The sequence below is a fragment of the Orbicella faveolata genome, unplaced genomic scaffold (assembly GCF_042242905.1).
Source record: "Orbicella faveolata isolate gen_17 unplaced genomic scaffold, um_ofav_v1 contig_25, whole genome shotgun sequence".
NCBI classification, from domain to species: domain Eukaryota; kingdom Metazoa; phylum Cnidaria; class Anthozoa; order Scleractinia; family Merulinidae; genus Orbicella; species Orbicella faveolata.
In genome coordinates, this window is record NW_028301553.1 from 17,947,501 (window position 1) to 17,967,167 (window position 19,667).

The window sequence follows — 19,667 nt, forward strand, 5'->3', positions numbered from 1 at the left end:
GTTCATAAAGTCTGAATCAAGCAAAGTTATAATGTCAACTGGCATAATCATTGAGATATGCTGGTCTGCAGAGGCCTCTCCCACTGGAACTGCATTTCATTGGACTAGCGGCTCGCACCACATCGTCTTGGGAAGTTGGTCCTGGCGATGGCTCGACCACTGCTTGAGGCACATCAGGTTCTGGTGGAAACTGTCTAGCCTGAAGTGGTTCAGGTTCAGGGTTGTCTGTGTCTGCGTCGGAAAGGGGTGGTCTTGGAGTCTCTGCTGACAGGCAAAGATGTCGATGATTCCTCTGATATACCCTTCCATCCTCTGCAGTTACTTGGTACGAGCGCACACCTGCTGGCCCCTCTACTGTTGCTTGGGTCCACTTTTGACCCTTCTTAGTGCCGGTAGGTTGAGTGCGAACTACGCATCTCCTTTTTCCAGTGGTTGGAGTGTTTTGGAGCCATTGTTGTAGTAGAAAGACTGTCTGTCTTTTCTAGCTTGCAGGAGCTGAGCTGTTTTACCTGCATCGGCATCAGCCTGGTTTAGGAGACTGCCAGCTGTGGGTAGGAGGGTCTTTGTTCGATGACCAAAGAGTCTCTGTGCTGGGGACGTGCCCAATCCCTCAGTAGGGGGGTTGCGGAAATCAAGCAATCCCAAGTAGGGATCAGTTTTAGCTTCTAGAGCTTTCAGCATGATAAGTTTGGCAGTTTTCACGCAGTTCTCTGCCTTACCATTAGACTGCGAGTAAGCAGGTGAGCTAGTGATATGATCAAATTCGTACAGCTCTGAAAACTTCATAAATTCCTGAGAGCTAAATTGAGGACCATTGTCACTCCTAAGTGTGTGTGGGATCCCATGTCTTGCCATCTGACACTTCAGCTTTTCGATCACTTCTCTGGAAGTTTGTGAACTTAGCATGTCAACTTCAAAGAAGTTGGAGTAATAGTCCGTGGTCACGAGATATTCTTTGCCTTGGAACTCGAACAGGTTGGCTGTGATGAACTGCCATGGTCTGGCTGGTACTGGATGTTGGATCATTGGTTCTTTCTGCTGTTTGTGCTGATATGTATTACAGACAGGACACTTAGATATGTATTCTTCAATCTCTGTGTACATTCCTGGCCAGTAGAAGGCTTCACGAGCTCGTCTCTGACATGCTTGAATTCCCAGGTGACTCGAGTGCAGTTTCCTCTTGAGCTCATCCCTCATTTCAAGCGGTATGACGACACGGTTTCCTTTAAAGTGCCTATGAAGTAAAAAATAATTGCTGCTTATTTGAAAGGCTTTTCAAAGTAAAGAAGAATGGTGTTTCCCTTTCTGGAATATCTTTTTTTGTTCTAGAGATATTTACGTTTTTGCATTATGCAAATGAGGAAAGTGATGACGTCATAGGTGGTTTCACTTGAACGGTAAAACACTGAATCAAGAATATCTCTAGAAATATTGGAGCGGTGTTCTTCAAACTTGGCACCACAAATGTGCATCACAAAAGAAACAGAATGACACCTTCTGTGTTGCTGCCATGGCAACACTTTTGGCTCCAGTCTCTTTCTGTGAAAAACCAAATATGCCAATTTACAACCCTTCGAAAAAAGACAGAGAGTCTTACTTGGAACACACATGATTCCGACATTGTCTTAACTCTCCCCATTAGATTGTTGGGAGTGGATGATCCTTGTTTAAGATAAAATCTGGTAAGGTTAGTTTTAATTAAAACAGGACCAGCAGCGCAACTGTTGTCATGGCGACGGCACGACAGGTGTCATTTTGTTTCTTTTGTGATGTACATTTCTGGTGCCAAGTTTAAAGAACACTGCTTTAGTATTTCTAGAGATATTCTTGATTGAGTGTTGAACTGTTTTAGTGGAACCACCTATGATATCATCACTTAGAGTACAAAAACGTGAATATCTCTAAAACGAAAAAAGATATTCCAAAAAAGAAAACGCCATTCTTCTTTACTTTGAAAAGCCTTTCAAATCAGCAGCAATTATTTTTTACTTCATAGGCACTTTAAAGATAACTCCATTCTGCAAAGTGAGCTCTTCTTTGAATGGGAAGTAGTCTTGGAGTTCTGGGGTAAATGAGGCTTGCTTTCTGGCCAACCTTGCTTGATCACATTGGCGAGGGCCTTGAGAACGAGATCTGCGTGGGTGCATTCTTGAATCCTACGCAGTGTGTCCTCTCTCACTGGCAGATGGTGAAGCATTTTGATCTCTTCTACTTCTTTTTCTGTCGGAGACCTGGTGTCTGAGACTGCGAGCACGTCTTCTTGACCCCCAGTGAATTCCTGGTGTGGCAACTAAGCCCAGCTCAGGGTGTCGGCCATGAGAAGCAAAGTTCCTCTTTTGTAGGTAACTTCAAATTCGTATCTTTGCAGCCTCAGCAGCATACGCTGTAGCCTCTTTGGGGCATTGAGAAGACTCTTTTTGAAAATTGCTTCTAGTGGCTTGTGGTCTGTCTCCACCAATACTTTCCTACCATAAAGGTAAGTTTTGAACTTTTCCATGCCGAATACTATGGCGAGCAGTTCCTTCTCAATTTGGGCATACTGAACCTCTGTGGGAGTCAGGGATCTGGATGCAAATGCAACAGGTTGGACGTTCTGCATTAAACATGCACCCAGGCCATGCATGGAAGCATCACACTGTAGGACCGGTTCTGTGTTTGGGTTGAAATACTTCAGGACCAGTGTACTAGAGATAATCCTCTTTGCTTCGTTTAGGGCAACACCATGAACTTGTTCGTCCCAGAGAAATTCTGTGTCACTCTTGATGAGGTCACGAAGTGGAGTAATAATTTCTGACAGCTTGGGAGCAAACTTCTGTAAGTAATTCATCATTCCCAGGAAACGTTGGACACCCTGTTTGTCAGACGGTACCAGCATCTCTCTGACTGCTTTAACTTTCTCGGCGTCTGGCTTGAGCCCGTCTGGAGAGAGCACATGACCCATATAAGAAACTTCTTTTTTTCGTAGCTGTAACTTCCCGCTGTTTAGCTTTATGCCTTTGTCCCTGCACCGTTCTAAGAGTCCAGTGAGGTTCTTGTCATGATCTCTTGTAGCTTGTTCATCTGTTGCTCCACAGCCAAACACAAGAATGTCGTCAGTGCTTGGTCAAGTCTGTGCTGGAATTCTTCAGGAGCAGGTGAGATGCCAAATGGCATTCTTAGCCATTGATACCTTCCCCAGGGAGTACCAAATGTAGTTGCATAACTGCTTTCTTCATCGAGGGTTACATGCCAGAACCCATTTTGTGCATCTAACACTGTGAAGCATCTTGCATTTGAGTGGTTGGGGAGCACATCTTCAATTGTTGGTAGAGGATAATGATTTCGTTTAGGGGCTAGGTTGAGTGGCTTGGGATCCACGCACAGTCGGATGTTGCCATTCTTCTTCATGGTGATGACAGTTGCAGATATCCAGGCGGTGGGGACATTCACTGGGGTGACAATGTTACGGGTTTCCAAGCGGTCTTGCTCTTCTCTAAGCTTCTCTTTGATTGTGATTGGCACTTTTCTTGTGGGAAGTTGTACTGGTGGTGCTGTTGGGTCAATCTCAAGGTGTAGGTCACCCTCTAGCTTGCCATCCCCATTGAATACGTCTGCAAACTCTTTCAATATGCACTCTTTTGTTAGAGTAGGTAAGTCTCTGGCTTTGTTCTGTAATGACGCCTGTGTCTGAACTGATAAGATGTTTTCGTTAATCACTGAGATGAGATTCATTTGCTCGCTAACTCGCAGACCCAGCAGCGGCTTGCAGTTGCCCTTCACCACTACAAACTCCACGCTGTATTTCTTGCCCTTTTTTGGATTCACAACTCTGACTCGTTTCTTGCCAAGGGGCTTCTCTGTTTTGTTGTACATGATGAGGGTTACTTCTGTGTTGTCTAGAAGGGGCACACTGTCTTCTCCATATGGCTGTTTGAATGTTTCTTCTGGTAGAATGTTCACCGTGGCCCCAGTATCCAGCTGAAATTGCACTTGTTGGTCATTAAGTACCATGGTAGCAAATAGTTTATCCTTTCGATACTGATTCTCGACAGCACACACTCACTCCTTCACATCTACACTAGCAACATATTCGTCAGAGTCTGAGTCCTCCACTGCGTATACAGGCTTGTGGTTGCACCTAGAAGGTGGAAACTTGACAGGTGGTTTGGCCTTCGCAGGGGTCTTTGCTTTGCACAGAACGGCAAAGTGGTTTCGCATGCCACAAGATGAGCAGGTCTTGCCCCATGCTGGGCACTTCAATTTGTTCCAAGCATGTGTTTTGGTACAGAATTTGCATTGATTCTCTCTCTCAATAGTGGGATCAGGCTTCTTGTCACGGGACAGTTGTAGAGCATGGACTTCCTCTTGATTAATTTCCTTCAGTTGCTGGCTTGTAGTTTTGTACGACCTACAAAATGTCAATACAGTCTTTCAAGGTGAGTTTGGATACCTGAAGAAGCTTCTTGCGGGCTTGATTGTCTTTTACACCAATGACAATCCGATCTCTGATGAGGCTATCCTCCAAAATGCCAAAGTTGCACGTTTTTGCCAAAGTCCGAAGTGCTGTGACGTAAATGTCCACGGATTCGTTCAGCTCTTGGTCTCTCTTGTTGAATTTATATCTCTCATAAATCTCATTGGTCTCTCCAGTGCAGTAGCTCTGTAGCTTTTGGAGAATGACGTCGATATCATTTTTCTGTTCTTCGCTTTCAAAGTCTAAACCATTGTAGACATCTAGAACATTGGACCCGATACAGGTGAGTAGAGGGGCGGTTCTAAGCGATTTATTTACATCAGGATGCTCAGGATCTGTAAGCCGTCCAGCGATCTCATAATTATTCCAGGCTCTGTGAAATTTCTTCCAGTTAGTCGCTAGGTTGCTGCTGAGCTCTAATTTTGACGGTAATGGAATATTTATTGGGATTTGTACTAGTCTTGGCTGCTCGAGAGTTCCAGATGCCTGGGCCGTTGCGCCGCTTTCGACTTTGGGCTTCAGTGGCATGTTTCATCGGGCGAAGATTCTTTCGCGGAGAAATTTCCTCAGAAAACAAAAAAACAACCCGCAGTAATTTTTTCTGTCGGTAGAAGCCAAGTAGACGCTTTCACAACTTGCAGTTGAGTCCAGAAATGTCAAATTAAATCTTGCAAATCGGCTCAATCGATCAATTCGCCACGTGGTTTAAAACAGATCTTCCAATAACTCACGTTCTCGTGGACTTGCGGCCAGTTCGTCAACGACAGCAGAAAGAGGCGATGCGTCTCCACTTCTGACACCATGTAACATTGTCCAAAGAAACAGCTCCAATGATAAAGGGCACAGAAGTTCCAGATAAACACAACACTATTTATTGAAGTCTTTGTTGAGTGTACAATGAAGATGCGAGCAACATACGGGGCTTTAGTGACAAACCCATGCCCAGGGCCTGGCGCTAATCATGCATAAATAAACATTGTTACACTCCTGTTCAGTTGCAATTTTGCACCTAGTTTTCGACTATAAACTAGTGACGGAATAAAAATGTCAATTTTTCGTTGTCTTAATTACTATGTAAATTTCAGATAATGTGTACTCACAGCATCTGTTGGCCAAGTATCAACCTACACTATGGGTTGCCATCTTGACCAAGTTTTGGTAACAGCTAAGCGCACTGAATGCGTGAGCTAAGTGCACTGAACACCCCCTCAATCACACTTCACTTACCTCACCACTGACAAATCGCTGACAAATCGCTGACGAATTCCACCCTGCTGACGTGATTTTGAGGATGGCGTCATCTTCACCACTTTGAGCCCCCAGGCCCAAAGTGGTGAAATTTTGATGACGTCACAATTTCTCGAACTTTTATTGGCAGCCATTTTGAAAAAGGGGCTTGGCTAGGACACTTGGGACCTTCTTATACTACTCCATTTAGTAACCTTGTAGCAGAATAACGTTAAGTGTATTACAGTCCGTTTTGCATTTTCTAAAAGCTAAAGATACAAACAGTTGTCTGAAATAACAATAGAAACACTTTCTCATGGGAACTCGAGAAAGTAAATTTCAAAGTTCAGAGAAATTGTCTGGTAAAACACAGGTAAAATTTTATCATCAGTTTCATTTGACCTGTACTTTCAAGTGTTTCACATATTAACTTCAAAATTTGTTTTGTACATTCAGTGTTGTTAGAAATGATTTCTTTTGAGAAGATATTTAAAACAGTCACACAGAAGTTTCCAATACAATGTAAATGATCTTGGTAAAGTGTTTTTGTCCACTTGTTACTCAAACTTTTGATAGATTCCTTCTTAACACCTAAGCTTAAGTATATATCTGAACTGAACGTCTTTAATCTGCATTTGTAAATGGCAACAAGATAAGTTCTGCCAAAACATCACGTTATAGCATTTACTTCTCTTTTAAATTGTTTTCTTTGTAACCGTGTCTCTTTTGGGAATTGAGGGACAAAAGAAACTTGAAAAATTTGTAATTTTGTCGTGAAAGCCTCAGAGCCATGCTAGAATATTGATATATTGAACCTGGCCAAATACCTGCCCATTTTGTCAAACACGTCCATTTACACAAACAGGAAGCATTATTTGACTAAAGGATAAAGTATACAGAAGACGTTCTAAGTAAATGATTCTTCATAATATGTCCCTGAATCTCCAAAACCCTAATACATTTGAGACTTGCCATGTCATGTCACATGGCGATCGACATAAGCAATGGCTTACCTCTCCAGAAACACTTTCTCGATGTTCATGCCTGCTCACAGGCCAGTTCAGAATCTTAACAACGAACTAAAGTACTGATAGGTACTTTCACACCGTATCAAATTGGGAGAAGCTCAACATTTGCAAAAAATTGACACCTTGAAGAATCCAATATGGTGGATGGAGCTCCAAGGAGTATGGTAATTTTTTGCTTGCATAAATTTGCATGTACAAATATGACACCAAACTTAGAAATGGAGCCCATTTTACAACTCATGTGCCATACTGTGCATGAGTAAAAAATTCCTTGCTTGATAGAAGGAGTCTCTTGCAAGATCCACTTGCACATGAGACTTGCATGCATGTTACAGCATAGCTCAGGTGTTGTTAATTAGAGGTTACAGGTGTAATACAGTCAAGCCTCTGCTAACCGCCACCACCCTACAACTGCCACCTCTCTACAGTGGCCACTTTTTTTCATCCCGGCAGATGGTCCAAACATTTACTCTTATTTTAACCTCTCTATAGCTACAACGGCCACCTATCCACAGCAGCAACGTCCACTAAAGTGCATCCCAACTGCAAAAATAACCTCTCCACAACAGCCAGTTAATCAACGACTGATGAATGGTGTATACAAAACCCCATTTTATATTGTAAACCATTACCAAAACTTGATCCGTACCACGCATAGTTGGTCTCTGCTTCTGTTTGTTTTCTATTTTACTGATATATTTTGATTGTGTTAGGTATTTTCATGCTACAATAAGAAATTATTATTATAAAAATGTTGTACCCCAGGAAAAAAACAGGTGTCATTTTACACCCCTACCTCCCCATAATGGCCGCCTCTCTATAATGGCCACTTTCGAATTTTTCTGTAGAGAGGTTTGACTGTACTTTAATTTAAGGGCAATAATTGGAGCATACATGAGCTAAACAAAGCAGGGTGCATATGTGTGTCATAGTTTTGATTTCAATACATCAGGTTGATTCATTTACTTTTCAGCTGTTTGCAAGGGAAAAAAGTGTGGCTTTCGCAAGGTTTGTACTAAAGGGAATGATGGTTTTCCTTTCTGCACCTGCCCTCAAGCTTGTAGTGGTTACAAGCATAAGCCAGTATGTGGATACTCTAATGGAAAGCAATTCAACAATGAGTGTGAACTGCACAAAGAGGAGTGTGCTTCTGCTAAAACCATAGGAGTCATGGCAGGACCTTGTAAAAGTAAGCTGAAAGTCCCTGTGATTCTGTTTTCACAAATTATGAAATCATTATTTGCTACTGTTTTTCTATTTATTTACAAAAGATTTTTTTCACTTACAATTAATTCTTGTTGGTAAGAGATTTATTTATAGATTTATAGTCTTGCATTGATAATATATCAGTAAGCTGATGTACCATTGTTAGTAAGGATGATATATGTGATAGCTAATTAAGTAAATTAAATAACAAGTACATAATCTTGCAGCAAGTTTAATTAATTTAATGGCTATTTTTTTTGGCATTATAAAAAAAATAGCAGGAAAGTGTTCGCTGCAGTGAAGTGCATGTAATTCCTTTCAATTTGCTTACCTGGTGCCCATGTCAGAGTCTAATGTATTGAAATAACGGATCAGTTGGATATTAATTTTTTCAACTTCAACTGTGATGCCACAGTAAATTGCAGGCAGTTTGTCTTGTGTTTGGTTTCTTTTGCCTTCCTCTTCTACATTTGCATGTACCCTGCAACCTTTGACATTTTCACTTTGAAACATTTGTCCTATGCTTTAAAATTGACCTGGTGTATAGTGAACAAAACATTGTGATCAGAGTGTTAGGCCCATTCTAATCACGGCACGTAGCTAACACACTTGGTTGCATGATGATTGCAACAGCACAGTGTATCCTGCACTTCTGTGAAAGCTGCTTTCACATTGATTTTCTTTTGTTTGGTAATGTTGTTTTTATCTGTTCTTCCATTAATTTTACTGTTGTATATGCTTCTTTGTACCTAAATGTAGAATTATGTTGATCATCGTGCATCAAGAAAATACTGAAGAAGAAAAAAATCAGTGGAAAAAAAAACAGTGACCTAAAATTAAGATCTGGCAACCAAAATTTTGGGATGAGTCTCCCGGTCAGTTGGCTCCTTAATTATTGAAAAAAAGTTAATTTGAGCCCTGGAGTGCCTCCTAGATGCCACCTGCGGTCCATTCATAACAAACCTGTTCTGCACTGACATGGTCAGCAGTCCACTTCAAATTGCCCACATCCATTGTGGAAAACCCTGCATCATTCTTGATATTAGTTTCCTCCACGGCTCCAGTCTGTCAACAGTGGTATCCCTTCTGACACCTACCTCAATGAGCCCTTCACTTTATGGTTACCCTATGGTATCAGTGCATGCATCCACATCATCTGTCTTTAAGGGACTGATTTGCACCTCTTCAAGATGGACTTACCAGTAAGTCGGGCTTACCATCAACACTGTATCAACCCTTGTGACCTTCACCTGCAAGGTTATCATCACCAAGATTACCCATACATGTACTTTGACTTAGCTCTGCCTTTTGGTCTTTGTTCTTCAGCCATGATGTGTCAATGCTGTGACCTACTTGTTCCACACTCTCTAATAGAGCTGTACCAATTATATCGACAATTTCAGTGGTGCAGAGACTCCAGACAAGTCCACCACAGCCCTCAATGCTCTTGGTGACCTTTTCCTCTCCCTCGGTCTTCAATCATCCCTAGATAAGGACTGTCCACCGACCACTGCTATGGTCTTCCTTGGTATCCACCTGGACACCCTCACCATATCCATGTCATCACACCAGAACACCATCAAGAGCTCCTCCTTCATTGTTCCTCAGTAATTTCTCTCCCTTGCATTTCACGCCATGACTTACAATCAGTGCTAGGGGATTGTCCTTCATTACAACCTGTGTTCACCATTTTCAAGTTGTCAACCTTTTCAACACACTTCACACTTACCAGGACTCTTGCCGCTGCTTTGTTTCTGACGGCAAGTCAGACCTTGGCAGATGGTGCCATTTCCCGCCACTCTACAATGATCCCTGGCACATCTCCACTGATGCTGGCAACACTGGCACTGGTGGCTGTTTCAACATTGAATACATCCTCGCCCCATTCTTGGGACCCATCCTTCCCTGTTCTGGTCACAACATTAGCATCCCGTAACTCTTGTCTATCATTATCTATCACTTTGACACCAATAGGCTTTTCACGAACCCTTTGGACAGCACCTTTCATGAAACCCAATTCAAGGAGCTGACTGGGCACACCCCCATTGCTCACATGGCTTTTCCTCTCAGATGTTTTTCCTCTCAGATGTTTGTTTAAAACATCTCTTAGGAACAGCAACCCACCAGAAATGTCCTATCACACCCACTATACTCCTGAAAATACAGTGTCATCTGGATACCAACCTTCCTTTTTACTCCATAATTTGGGGATTATTGTGCACCGCTTTCTTTTCTTTCCTTTGCAAATCAAATTTGACAGTCACCCCGACCACTTCCTTTGACCTTGGCCACCATGTTACTCACCAAGGGGTTGAGTTCACTGTGTCCAGAGCATTTCTTCGCATTTGTTGGAAGAAAACTCTACAAGACAAGGAGGGCGTCCTCCTTGTTCTGCTTTCCAGCATTCTAGGTTCCATGCTCTTTCCCTCGTCTGCCGTCCTAAACTTCTTTACGCTAATCCCAGCTTCATCAGCAGCACTTTGTTGTGCCTTTCAGCCACGTTTGGCTGCCATCCTATCACCTTCTCCACCTTAAGTCACTGCCTAAAATGCCTTATCTCAATCAGTGTCCTCAATCCTTCTCACTAATCTCCTCACAGCTTTTGTCATGGTTGTGCAATGTTTGCCTTCCACTGTGGCATTCTAGAGCACCTCATAAAGCTACAAGCTGACTGCCAATCTGTGCATACCTGGCTCTCCCACTGGTGTTCTGCACCCAGGACCCAGGTTGCAAATGTCATGGTGGCAGGTTTATTTTCAACACAACTTAACTGAACAGTGCACAGTTTTGTATGCAATTTCGGGACATTAATCTTTTATGCAAGCTTTATTAGATTTCTTCTTTTCACCTTTTTTTAAATTTTTTTTTTCACAAAGGTTCTATTGCATTTTGGGCTATTTTGGGCTTTGATTCTTATTAAACAACAATATTTCAGCACAAATGCGTGTCTTCATTGATTGTTAAATAACTGTATTTTGATCAAGGATCAAATAGGATAATTATTACTTGATCTATTACATCAGACCTTTGGGGTCTTAGATTTCCTCACATCATGCTCTGTCTCTACAACCACCAGCAACCTCTCTCTACATTGGGGATTTGACAACATTATTTCAGCCCAAATGCATGTCTTTATTGATTGTTTTGAAAGAATTGTTGGGCCTTACATTTATAAAATCTCAGCTGATGAATTAAAGGTCCTTCCGGCCTGGTTTGTGAAAAGTTGTGCTATGCATTTTTGATGAACATTATGCGGTCATTTCATTTGAATCAACTGATTTTTTTTTTAAGTAATCTGTTATTGCCAATCATAGTTTTCAAAAAGAGGAGAAGTCGAAGGCCTCTGTTTTCAAAACCAGTGTGATTGAAATGAATTTATTCATTTAAATAATTATATCATATGTTCTTATTTGTAGAGTGTTTTGATGGTACAAAGACATACTCATTTGGTGAGAAAAGAACACGAAAAAACTCATGCGAACAGTGGTAAGTTGATATAGTGCTATTTAACAATTATTCGCCTCAGACCCAGTGAAAATTGGTGAATATTCACCGAGACCAAGTCAAGATGACTATTCACCAATGCTCACTGAGCCTGAGGTGAATAATTGTTTTAGCATAATTTTCAGAGATGAATATCAAGGACTGCAGAAAAATGGATTAAAACATACAAACACAGAAGCAAAATTTGTTTGTTTGCATACAGGTATGCAGCTGTTATTTAATTAATAAGCTTACATGTACATCAATTAAGAATCAGTTTACCAACGCTTTTACCGGTTGGTAAAATGCAGTTAATGGAACATGACACCCCTTGAGGGTTAGGCTGTTTTCATTCATCATGCAATCCAGTAGCATAAACAGTAGTACCAAACTGTGGACAGGTGCACAAAAACAAACCTTCAGCTTCAAACGTACGACCGCGTCTGCAGCCCAATGTCCTAACAGAACAGACTGATACGGAGAACCTCAGTTCCGACGAAGAAGGACGGTCAGACATTGACTCAGCTGTCCAAGAACTGTTTGAGGACTTTGAGCCACAAGTCTTCCAGGATACAGTGTTTTTGCCCGCTCAGATGTCGGACATCCAGGAGACCCTGTTGACCTCGGTTAACGAAGTTTTGCAGGTCTTTAACAATCAGGAGGCCCAAGCACATTTCTTGGACAATCTTCATGCTCCTAGTCCTCGCACTCTGAACACAGCAATTCCTCTGGGCCTGCATCATCCTCTGGAAAAAAGCCTTAAAGACAAAATACTCCGTGGTGAGTATATTGACTTTTATTTGTTACTGCCCAACTTTGCATGTCGCTCTCAGGCCCCTGCCCTGCAGTCACACCATGAGGACTCATCCCCAGGCTCCCAGCGGTCCCCGCTAACTCTGGTTAAAAGGAGAAAGCCAGTGATTGACACACGCTTGTACTGTCTACGTGCTAATGATCGTCACAGTCTCATACGTGTGCCTTAGAATTAATCCAATACCAACAAACTATCAGCAAAGCAGTCAATAGGTTTAAGGGCCTAGCCTGGGTTACCTACGACGAACAGTTGAGACACCACGTTGCCTACGACCTTTCAAAAGCCTGGGAAAAAATCAATCGTGAACTCTGGACAATCACCTTCTCTGGCCTAGCTAAGCCACCTTGTTCTGTGTGCTCTAGCCTGTACCATCAGGTGGAGATCATCCCAACCAGGACCCAAGCAGAAAACCTCACCACCAAGCCCTTGTCTGCTTTGACTACAACAAACAATCTGGCTGTCAACCCCATTCCTGCCATTTTCTGCACAGTTGCCATTGCTGTGGCTCAGGTAACCATGCCCAGTTCAACTGCTCTGGTCCCAAACAGTCTGGAAGCATCAACAGACCAGCCAACCGCAGCAATCACAGCAAGAAATAATGTGGAGCAGTGCCAGCTGGACTACAACCCTACAGTATCCACCCTGCTTAATGTAGATAAATTAGCACTTGAATCACTTAATCACTCTAATAGCCCTTTTGTTAACAATTTAATCAATGTCCTCTGGTATGGTACTCACATTGGTAACTTTGACCCCACAAAACACAGGTGTTGTGTAATTTGATATCAGCCTCTCAACATCTTGACGTCATTTCTGGGAACTTAAATAAGGAAGTTTAGTTGGAGAGAATTGCAGGTCCCTTTCCCTCCTTGCCCCTACCTAACTTGCAGTGTCATCCCATACACGTAGTCCCAAAAAAGCACTCTGTTGAATGATGTACTATGTATCATTTTACCCTGAAGGGGATAGTATAAACGGCCACATCCCAAAGGACCATTATTCATTGCAGTATGCTTGTGTCGATGACGTGATCACCATACTGCGGTCTCTGGATCCTGGGAGTTTTATGGCCAAAACAGACTTGAACAAGGAATTTTCCAGGGATATCCAAATGTGGAAAGAATTTCTTGCTGAATGGAATGGGCAATCTTTCTTCCTTGATTCCTTTGTTACCTCTTCCCCTGACCTGCAGCTATATGCCGATGCAGCTAGTACAATTGGGTCTGGAAGCTTTTTCAATGGTAAATGGTTCCAGGGCAGGTGGCTCTCTCATTTACTCATTAACAGGACAAAAAGGGCAAGTATTGAATAGCAAGAACTCTTCCATATTATTGTTGCCTGTGCACTGTTGTACCCGCACTTTTCTGGCAAACGCCTTCAACTCTGGTGTGATAATCAGAGTGTTGTTGGTGTTATTAACTTGGGTCATTCCAAAGCCCCTAGGGTCATGGATCTGGTTTGTTTCTTGGTACTTATTTCTATGAGGCATGATTTCATGGTTAGGGCTCATCACGTTCCCTGGGCGAACAACGAGATAGCTGATGCCCTGTCCTGTTTTCAGGTTCAGTGATTCAGGGAACTCACTCCTGGTGCTGGCCAGACCCCCTGCACCATCCTGCCTTCCTTCATGACCCTCTGAAAGATGAAATTGTTAAGTATGCCAACTGGGCCTTGGCGTGAAACATGAACCGCACGTACACCTGTGGGGAGAAGTGTTTCATTCAGTTTTGTCTCAAGAACAGACTAACAACACCGACAGGTGACATTCTCCCAGCTTCAGAGAGAGCTCTTTTCTCTTTTGCTTCCTATTTGGCCTGGACAGTTTGCCATGGTACAATTAAGACTTATTTAGCAGCTGTGTGCAATCTCTGCATTATTTCTGGCTACAAAGACCCCTTGAGGGCACAGCTCCTCCTAAAAAAAATTTTAAGGGGAATTCTCTGTTATCAAAGGTCTCCTCGTATATGGAGACAACCAGTCACTCCGGGTGCACTATTAGCTATTTGCTCCCTCTTTCTTAGTTGGCTGGGGCCAAGGGATTTCTCCATGATATGGGCTGCCTTTCGTAGGTGCAGCAAGTTTACCCATTCAGGGGTACACAGTTTCAGTTCTAAGTTTAGTCTTACCAAGGAATGTGTTACTTTTTGTCCCTGTCTGGCCTGCCCACAGGGCTTGCTTGTTGCCCTCAAGTCTTCAAAAACAGATAGTTCTAGGGCAGGGCCAATCCCTCATCATTGCCTGTCGTCCTTCTTTGTTGTGCCCTGTCTCACCAATGCAACAATGTTTTCTCCTAGCCAAACCATGTTCGGGGCCATTGTTACATTTCCAGTTGGGTTGTTGCCACACCCAGTTCTCTGTCACACACTTACCTCAGGATTCTGCAAGAAGCCAAGAGCCTTAAGGGTCACAGTTTTCATATAGGTGGCATGCACTGCCATATTTGCAGGCCTACCAGACTGGTTAATTGAGGTGTTAGGTTGCTGGTAGTCAGATTGTTACCAGATTTATATACGCACTCCAGAATCCGTGTTACTTTCTGTCGCTCCAAAAATGGCTAGTGTCTCGGTCAATTTTCTTTAGTTGTGGCCTTGCTTTGGGGGGATGCAAGCCTTGCATGGATCTGTAGTGGTTAAGTCTGCGTAGCGACTTTCCCCAAGCTTTGGCATTGCTTGTATCTTGCCATCTCATATCCTGGCCTTTATCTTGTCTGATCCAGTCTGTGCTGGAGATAAGAAAGGCTCTGCCAATACTCTTGTTCTATTCCCACGTTAGTGGGTGAATAAGTGGGGCTTTTAGTTTGTGCACCTATCATGAAGTCGCATCAAATCTGCCACAGGGCTGTGTCCCCCTCAATTATGCCATGTTGTTTGCGTATTTTGTTGTGTTACCTTTTACCTGGTTGCGTTACATTCTACACTTAGTTTGAATAGCGGAATAGTGACATTAATAACACTTTTACTGGTTGGTAAAATGCAGTTAATAGAAAATGACACCCCTTGAGGGCTACAATAGCTGTTTTTGTTTGTCACACAATCCAGTAGGATAAACAGTAGTACAATACTCAATGCATATGCTCAGTTCATGAATGAACGTTCCCTTTTTCCAGCAGTGAGCACAAACACTATTCATGTCTGTATTTTAGTCTCTATCTCACCGTGTACTCTAGTGAAATATCACCTCCTCGATTGGCCCATACATTTATTAGCCCCATTCATTGCTAACAAGCTCACCACGTTGCGTCTATTTAGTTCATAGTACAGCTGTACCTATTGGTTGAACTTTGAGACACTGTCTTGCCATATAAATCTCAATATGCTGTCACAGGGCATTACCCTGGCAGCTTGCTCAAGAGTACACAGTTTGTAACAATTTAGTCTTAAAATTTCCCACCCTCCCTCCCTTGGAGAAAGAATTTCATTTGTTATTTGCCAATAAACTGGGTCACTCCTTATGGTTCAATTAAGTCTGTGTAGCGACTTACCCCAAGGTTTGGCATTGCTTGTGTCTTACCACTTATAACCTATAATTGCTTAATATTGTTCAAAATGAAGCAGAAAAACGCTTAGATCCCCAAATGATTTTGCCTGTTTTATTTGATAGCACATGTTTTCATGGAGAATGGAAATGTCGTACTACAGCTCCATGCCAACAGCCAAAGTCAAGAAGTTGCTCAGTTGCTGTGGATTCTTTGGGCAGAACACTTCAGTCAGACTGTCCTAAAGGCTATTGGTGCAAAGTTCAGATTCCAGGAATCCCAGAGGCCAATATTCCAGAAGTAGCTGTGTGCACACCTGAACATCCAACAAGTATGTTGACACAAGTGATGAAACTACAAATTTAAATCTGTATTAAGATTATGTAGTGTTGCTATATATTATTACAAGTTGTCCCACATTAGAAAGCCTCAAAAACTAAAAACTACAATACTATAAGACTGTAATAGAATGGTAGTTAGACATAAAAAACTAGCACCTTTAGAAAACTTAGACCTCACTTGACTTAAAGTTCATGAGACCTTGCATGCATAACTGTCTGAAATGTTTGATATTGCATAAGAAAAATTGTAGTTTTAATGCCAAATTTGTAAGCCAGGACTGGTTCCCATTAGGTGTTTGTGTAACAGTAGTATTAGGGGTTTCAACAAAATTTCACGTTGGCAGCTGGTTTGAGTAGTGTAGTCAACTGTGTCAACAAGCTAGGGGTTGTTTGGCTCCTCATTCTAGGGGGTCTTGGGGCATGCCCCATGTGAAGAGACCAGTCTGAAATAATTTGAATATGTGTTTTTTCAATTTTGCATATCCTATCTATGAGAGGTAAATTAAAACCTTCCTGAAAGATTTGTTTATACACACAAGAATGCATATTAACAGTAAACCTTTGGGGAGTTTGACTGAGTGCATGTATAGAGACTTGAAGATTGTCATATAAACACTGCAAATACTAATCAAAGGAATGGCATTATTACAAAATGATCTTCTTCAAAATTAACACCTTATGTCTAATTGTCAGGATCTTGCTTTTTTAGATATTGAAGGAGGGAGTGCTTCTTTGACTGGATCAGTGTCACCAACTTCACAATTAGAAGGTGATCTTACAGTAAAACTTAAACCTGTGGCCAACTAAAATATGTCTGGAATGTTCACTGTGTTATAACCAATCACAAGTGAGATCTTCAGACACCACAGAAACCACAGAAAAGGGATAAACCCATTGGTCATGAAACAAATATGTTGTGTTTTAAAATACATCCTCTGTCTTTGTTAGACAGGAAGTTAGATAATTACTGTCCCATCTTATTTAAACTCTAGGGAAGAGGGTTTGGGTGATTTTTAACACACAAAAAACTATTTTCACAAGCTAATACAATGCACCAGCATGATAGATTGGTGAATGATTGATGTGGATGAGGCAAGACGCAATGAAGAATATTATTGAAAATGCAAATCTTGCTATAAATTTCTGTAATATGTCAATTGAGGTCAAATTTATTTGGGAAGGAATAGCGAAAATTGGGGTGTTTACTGTTAACCACATCATTCCAACATTAACAAACATTTGAATTTATATTGTCAGAAATCTTTTCAGTGTCTTTCGGTCACCAAACCAGATGGTTTGCCAAAGTAAATCAAGTGACAGCTAGTATAGTTCCACCAAAGTTGAAAGCAAGGTTTATGTTACCAGAAGCTAATGCATGCCAAATTGACCATGGTGTCGCTTGAGTAGCTGTTGCATTGGCTTGTACTGTATACTGGATGTGGCTCTCCATATTAAGGAATAGCAGTTATTTAGACTTTCAGTAATATCTTAAGACAAGGTTGCATCTTGGGACGAAGCGAAAACTAAAAACCAGTAAATCCCCATCTCCCTGTGGTTTCTGTGGTGTTCTGTGGCTTGTAATTCGTTACGACACAATAAACATTCCAGACATATTTTATCACAGTTCTATAAACTTGACAGTAAACAACAGGGACATACCAATTCATCTTCAAGCTTACCCATTTGCCATGTGTAAGTAAAATTACTTTTCTTGCTGCAATTATGAAACAGTCAAACCTCACTCTTGTGGACACTGCATTGACCACAGAAAGCATCTATGTTAACAAGTTTTGCCTGTCAAGTGGGTTAATTTAACAGAAAGTGCATTACACCTTTGCCTCTCACTCTGTTGAGAGGCAAATGCACCTTTAACATTGAACATAAGCTTCACTAGTGTTAGTGCTGCCATACGCTCAATGGTATTGACAGCTCTTTCAAGGGCACCACTCTCTTCTTTGAAGTTAACATTTGTGCAATATATCAATCCTCTAACAGTCAATTAGGCTTTTAATCCAATCTTCCACACCCTTCTTTACCCCTCCCCTAGCTCTTGTCCCAACTGCACTTTTGATACAGGTCTCTTGGAATATCACTGTGCCACTCACTGTTACTGGACTGATTAGTCCCATGGAGTCATAGACTTCTGCTGAGTCTACTGGTATAACTCTATGCCTGCCCATGATGTCACTGACAGAATTATCAACTCAGAAGGAATTCAACAACTTTGCTACAAACCTTGGGTCAGATATTTCATACTGTTTGACATTATGACGTGGCATTCAGTAAAAAAGGGGATACATTCAGTCCAAATACAACTCTGCAAAACCTGTAAGCAACAACTTGAGACAAATCAAGGGGTTTCTCCACCCACAAGAAGTGCAGGCAATCTCCATCCTGTGGGCCAACTTCCACATTTAAAATGGCCTTTTCAGTATCCCCTATCAGGACCACTCTATTTTCCCTGAATTGAGGCAAAATGTTATAAAGCAAGAGGGTCAGAGAGGGTTCAATGTGCAAACAATCATTCCAACATGCGACACTCTTACTGTCTTTCAAAGAAGCATCATATACCACTCTTGCCTTGGTAGTAGTGGAATCCTTGCCAAAAACTGCTTGGTGACGCAAGTAATGAATCCTGGGGGCCTTTTCCAACTCTGCTATCTTTTCTATCACCCCACCTCATAGCTGCTCTTCTATGATGTCCGCATACTCTTTGAGAATCTCAGGATCCTTCCCTAGTCTTCACATCTGAGTTTTACGACGACACAAACTGGTTCCATAATTACTGGGAAGTTCGGGAAAATGCTCCTTCCAAGGCAAGCAGACAGAGTATCTGGTCCCATTGAATGAGATGCTATTTTCAAATGACTCAAGAACCTGGTCAGTAATCTCTCTAATTTCTGGTGTCTCCAGATCCCATAATTGTTTGAACATCTTCTACATTTTCTTGCTCGTCAAGAAAGCTTGCAATGAAATTTATGTGGACAAAGTGTACATCACTGCATGTGTCATGGCCTTTCAGGGGTCCTGCACCCCAACTCTCTTTCCACAGCAACAGGTTCGTGAAACTTGCCCCTGATTGTACACCTTTTTGAAAATGCTACAATAAGTCTGCCCCGATTAGTACTTCTATAACCATCTCATCGCTTCCCTTATTCACATCAGAGAATCATAGCCCTTTCAATTTGGGGAAATCAGATTTAGCTAATTCCATGTGAGTATTTGGTATACTAGCTATTTCTGGAACTACATATGCCTCCATATTAATGAACGTGTCCCCCCACTGTGAGACCCACTTTGACTTGGACGACATCCCTTAGCTTCATATTCCTTGAACATTGCCCAAATGTACTTATTGCAAGCTAGTATTGCCTGGCAACAGAAAGCCACGCAAGCAAAGCAACTCTTGCTGTGACAAATGAATGATGGTTGCCAGCATCAAACAAAACTCTAACCCTTTGTGGCTGATCCTCCCCAGAGGTGACTGCATGGTCAGTCTGTGGGGCTACATGATCTCCCACACCCATGTGAAAACTACTGGGACTAGCGGTGGCAAACTTAACTACAATTTTCTTACATGCACATAACGGCTCCCACTTTCTTACAATTCTCAGATGTATGTCTTCTAAGAAAAGATGTG

At 41.9% G+C, this 19,667-nt stretch overlaps 1 protein-coding gene and 1 pseudogene across 4 annotated transcripts in view; one reads left to right on the forward strand and one right to left on the reverse strand.

Moving 5' to 3' along the window:
- The window catches only part of LOC110049638 (cysteine-rich motor neuron 1 protein-like), a 70,333-nt gene that overhangs the window by 8,120 nt on the left and 42,546 nt on the right, over positions 1–19,667 (forward strand). For all 4 annotated transcript variants that reach the window (XM_020755442.2, XM_020755443.2, XM_020755444.2 and 1 more), the window contains exons 3-6: positions 7,682–7,897; positions 11,331–11,400; positions 15,812–16,017; positions 16,737–16,796. In XM_020755442.2, the coding sequence (XP_020611101.2) occupies positions 7,682–7,897; positions 11,331–11,400; positions 15,812–16,017; positions 16,737–16,796 (552 nt within the window). The remainder of the gene's footprint in view (positions 1–7,681; positions 7,898–11,330; positions 11,401–15,811; positions 16,018–16,736; positions 16,797–19,667) is intronic.
- On the reverse strand, positions 4,039–4,981 carry LOC149109224 (uncharacterized; annotated as a pseudogene).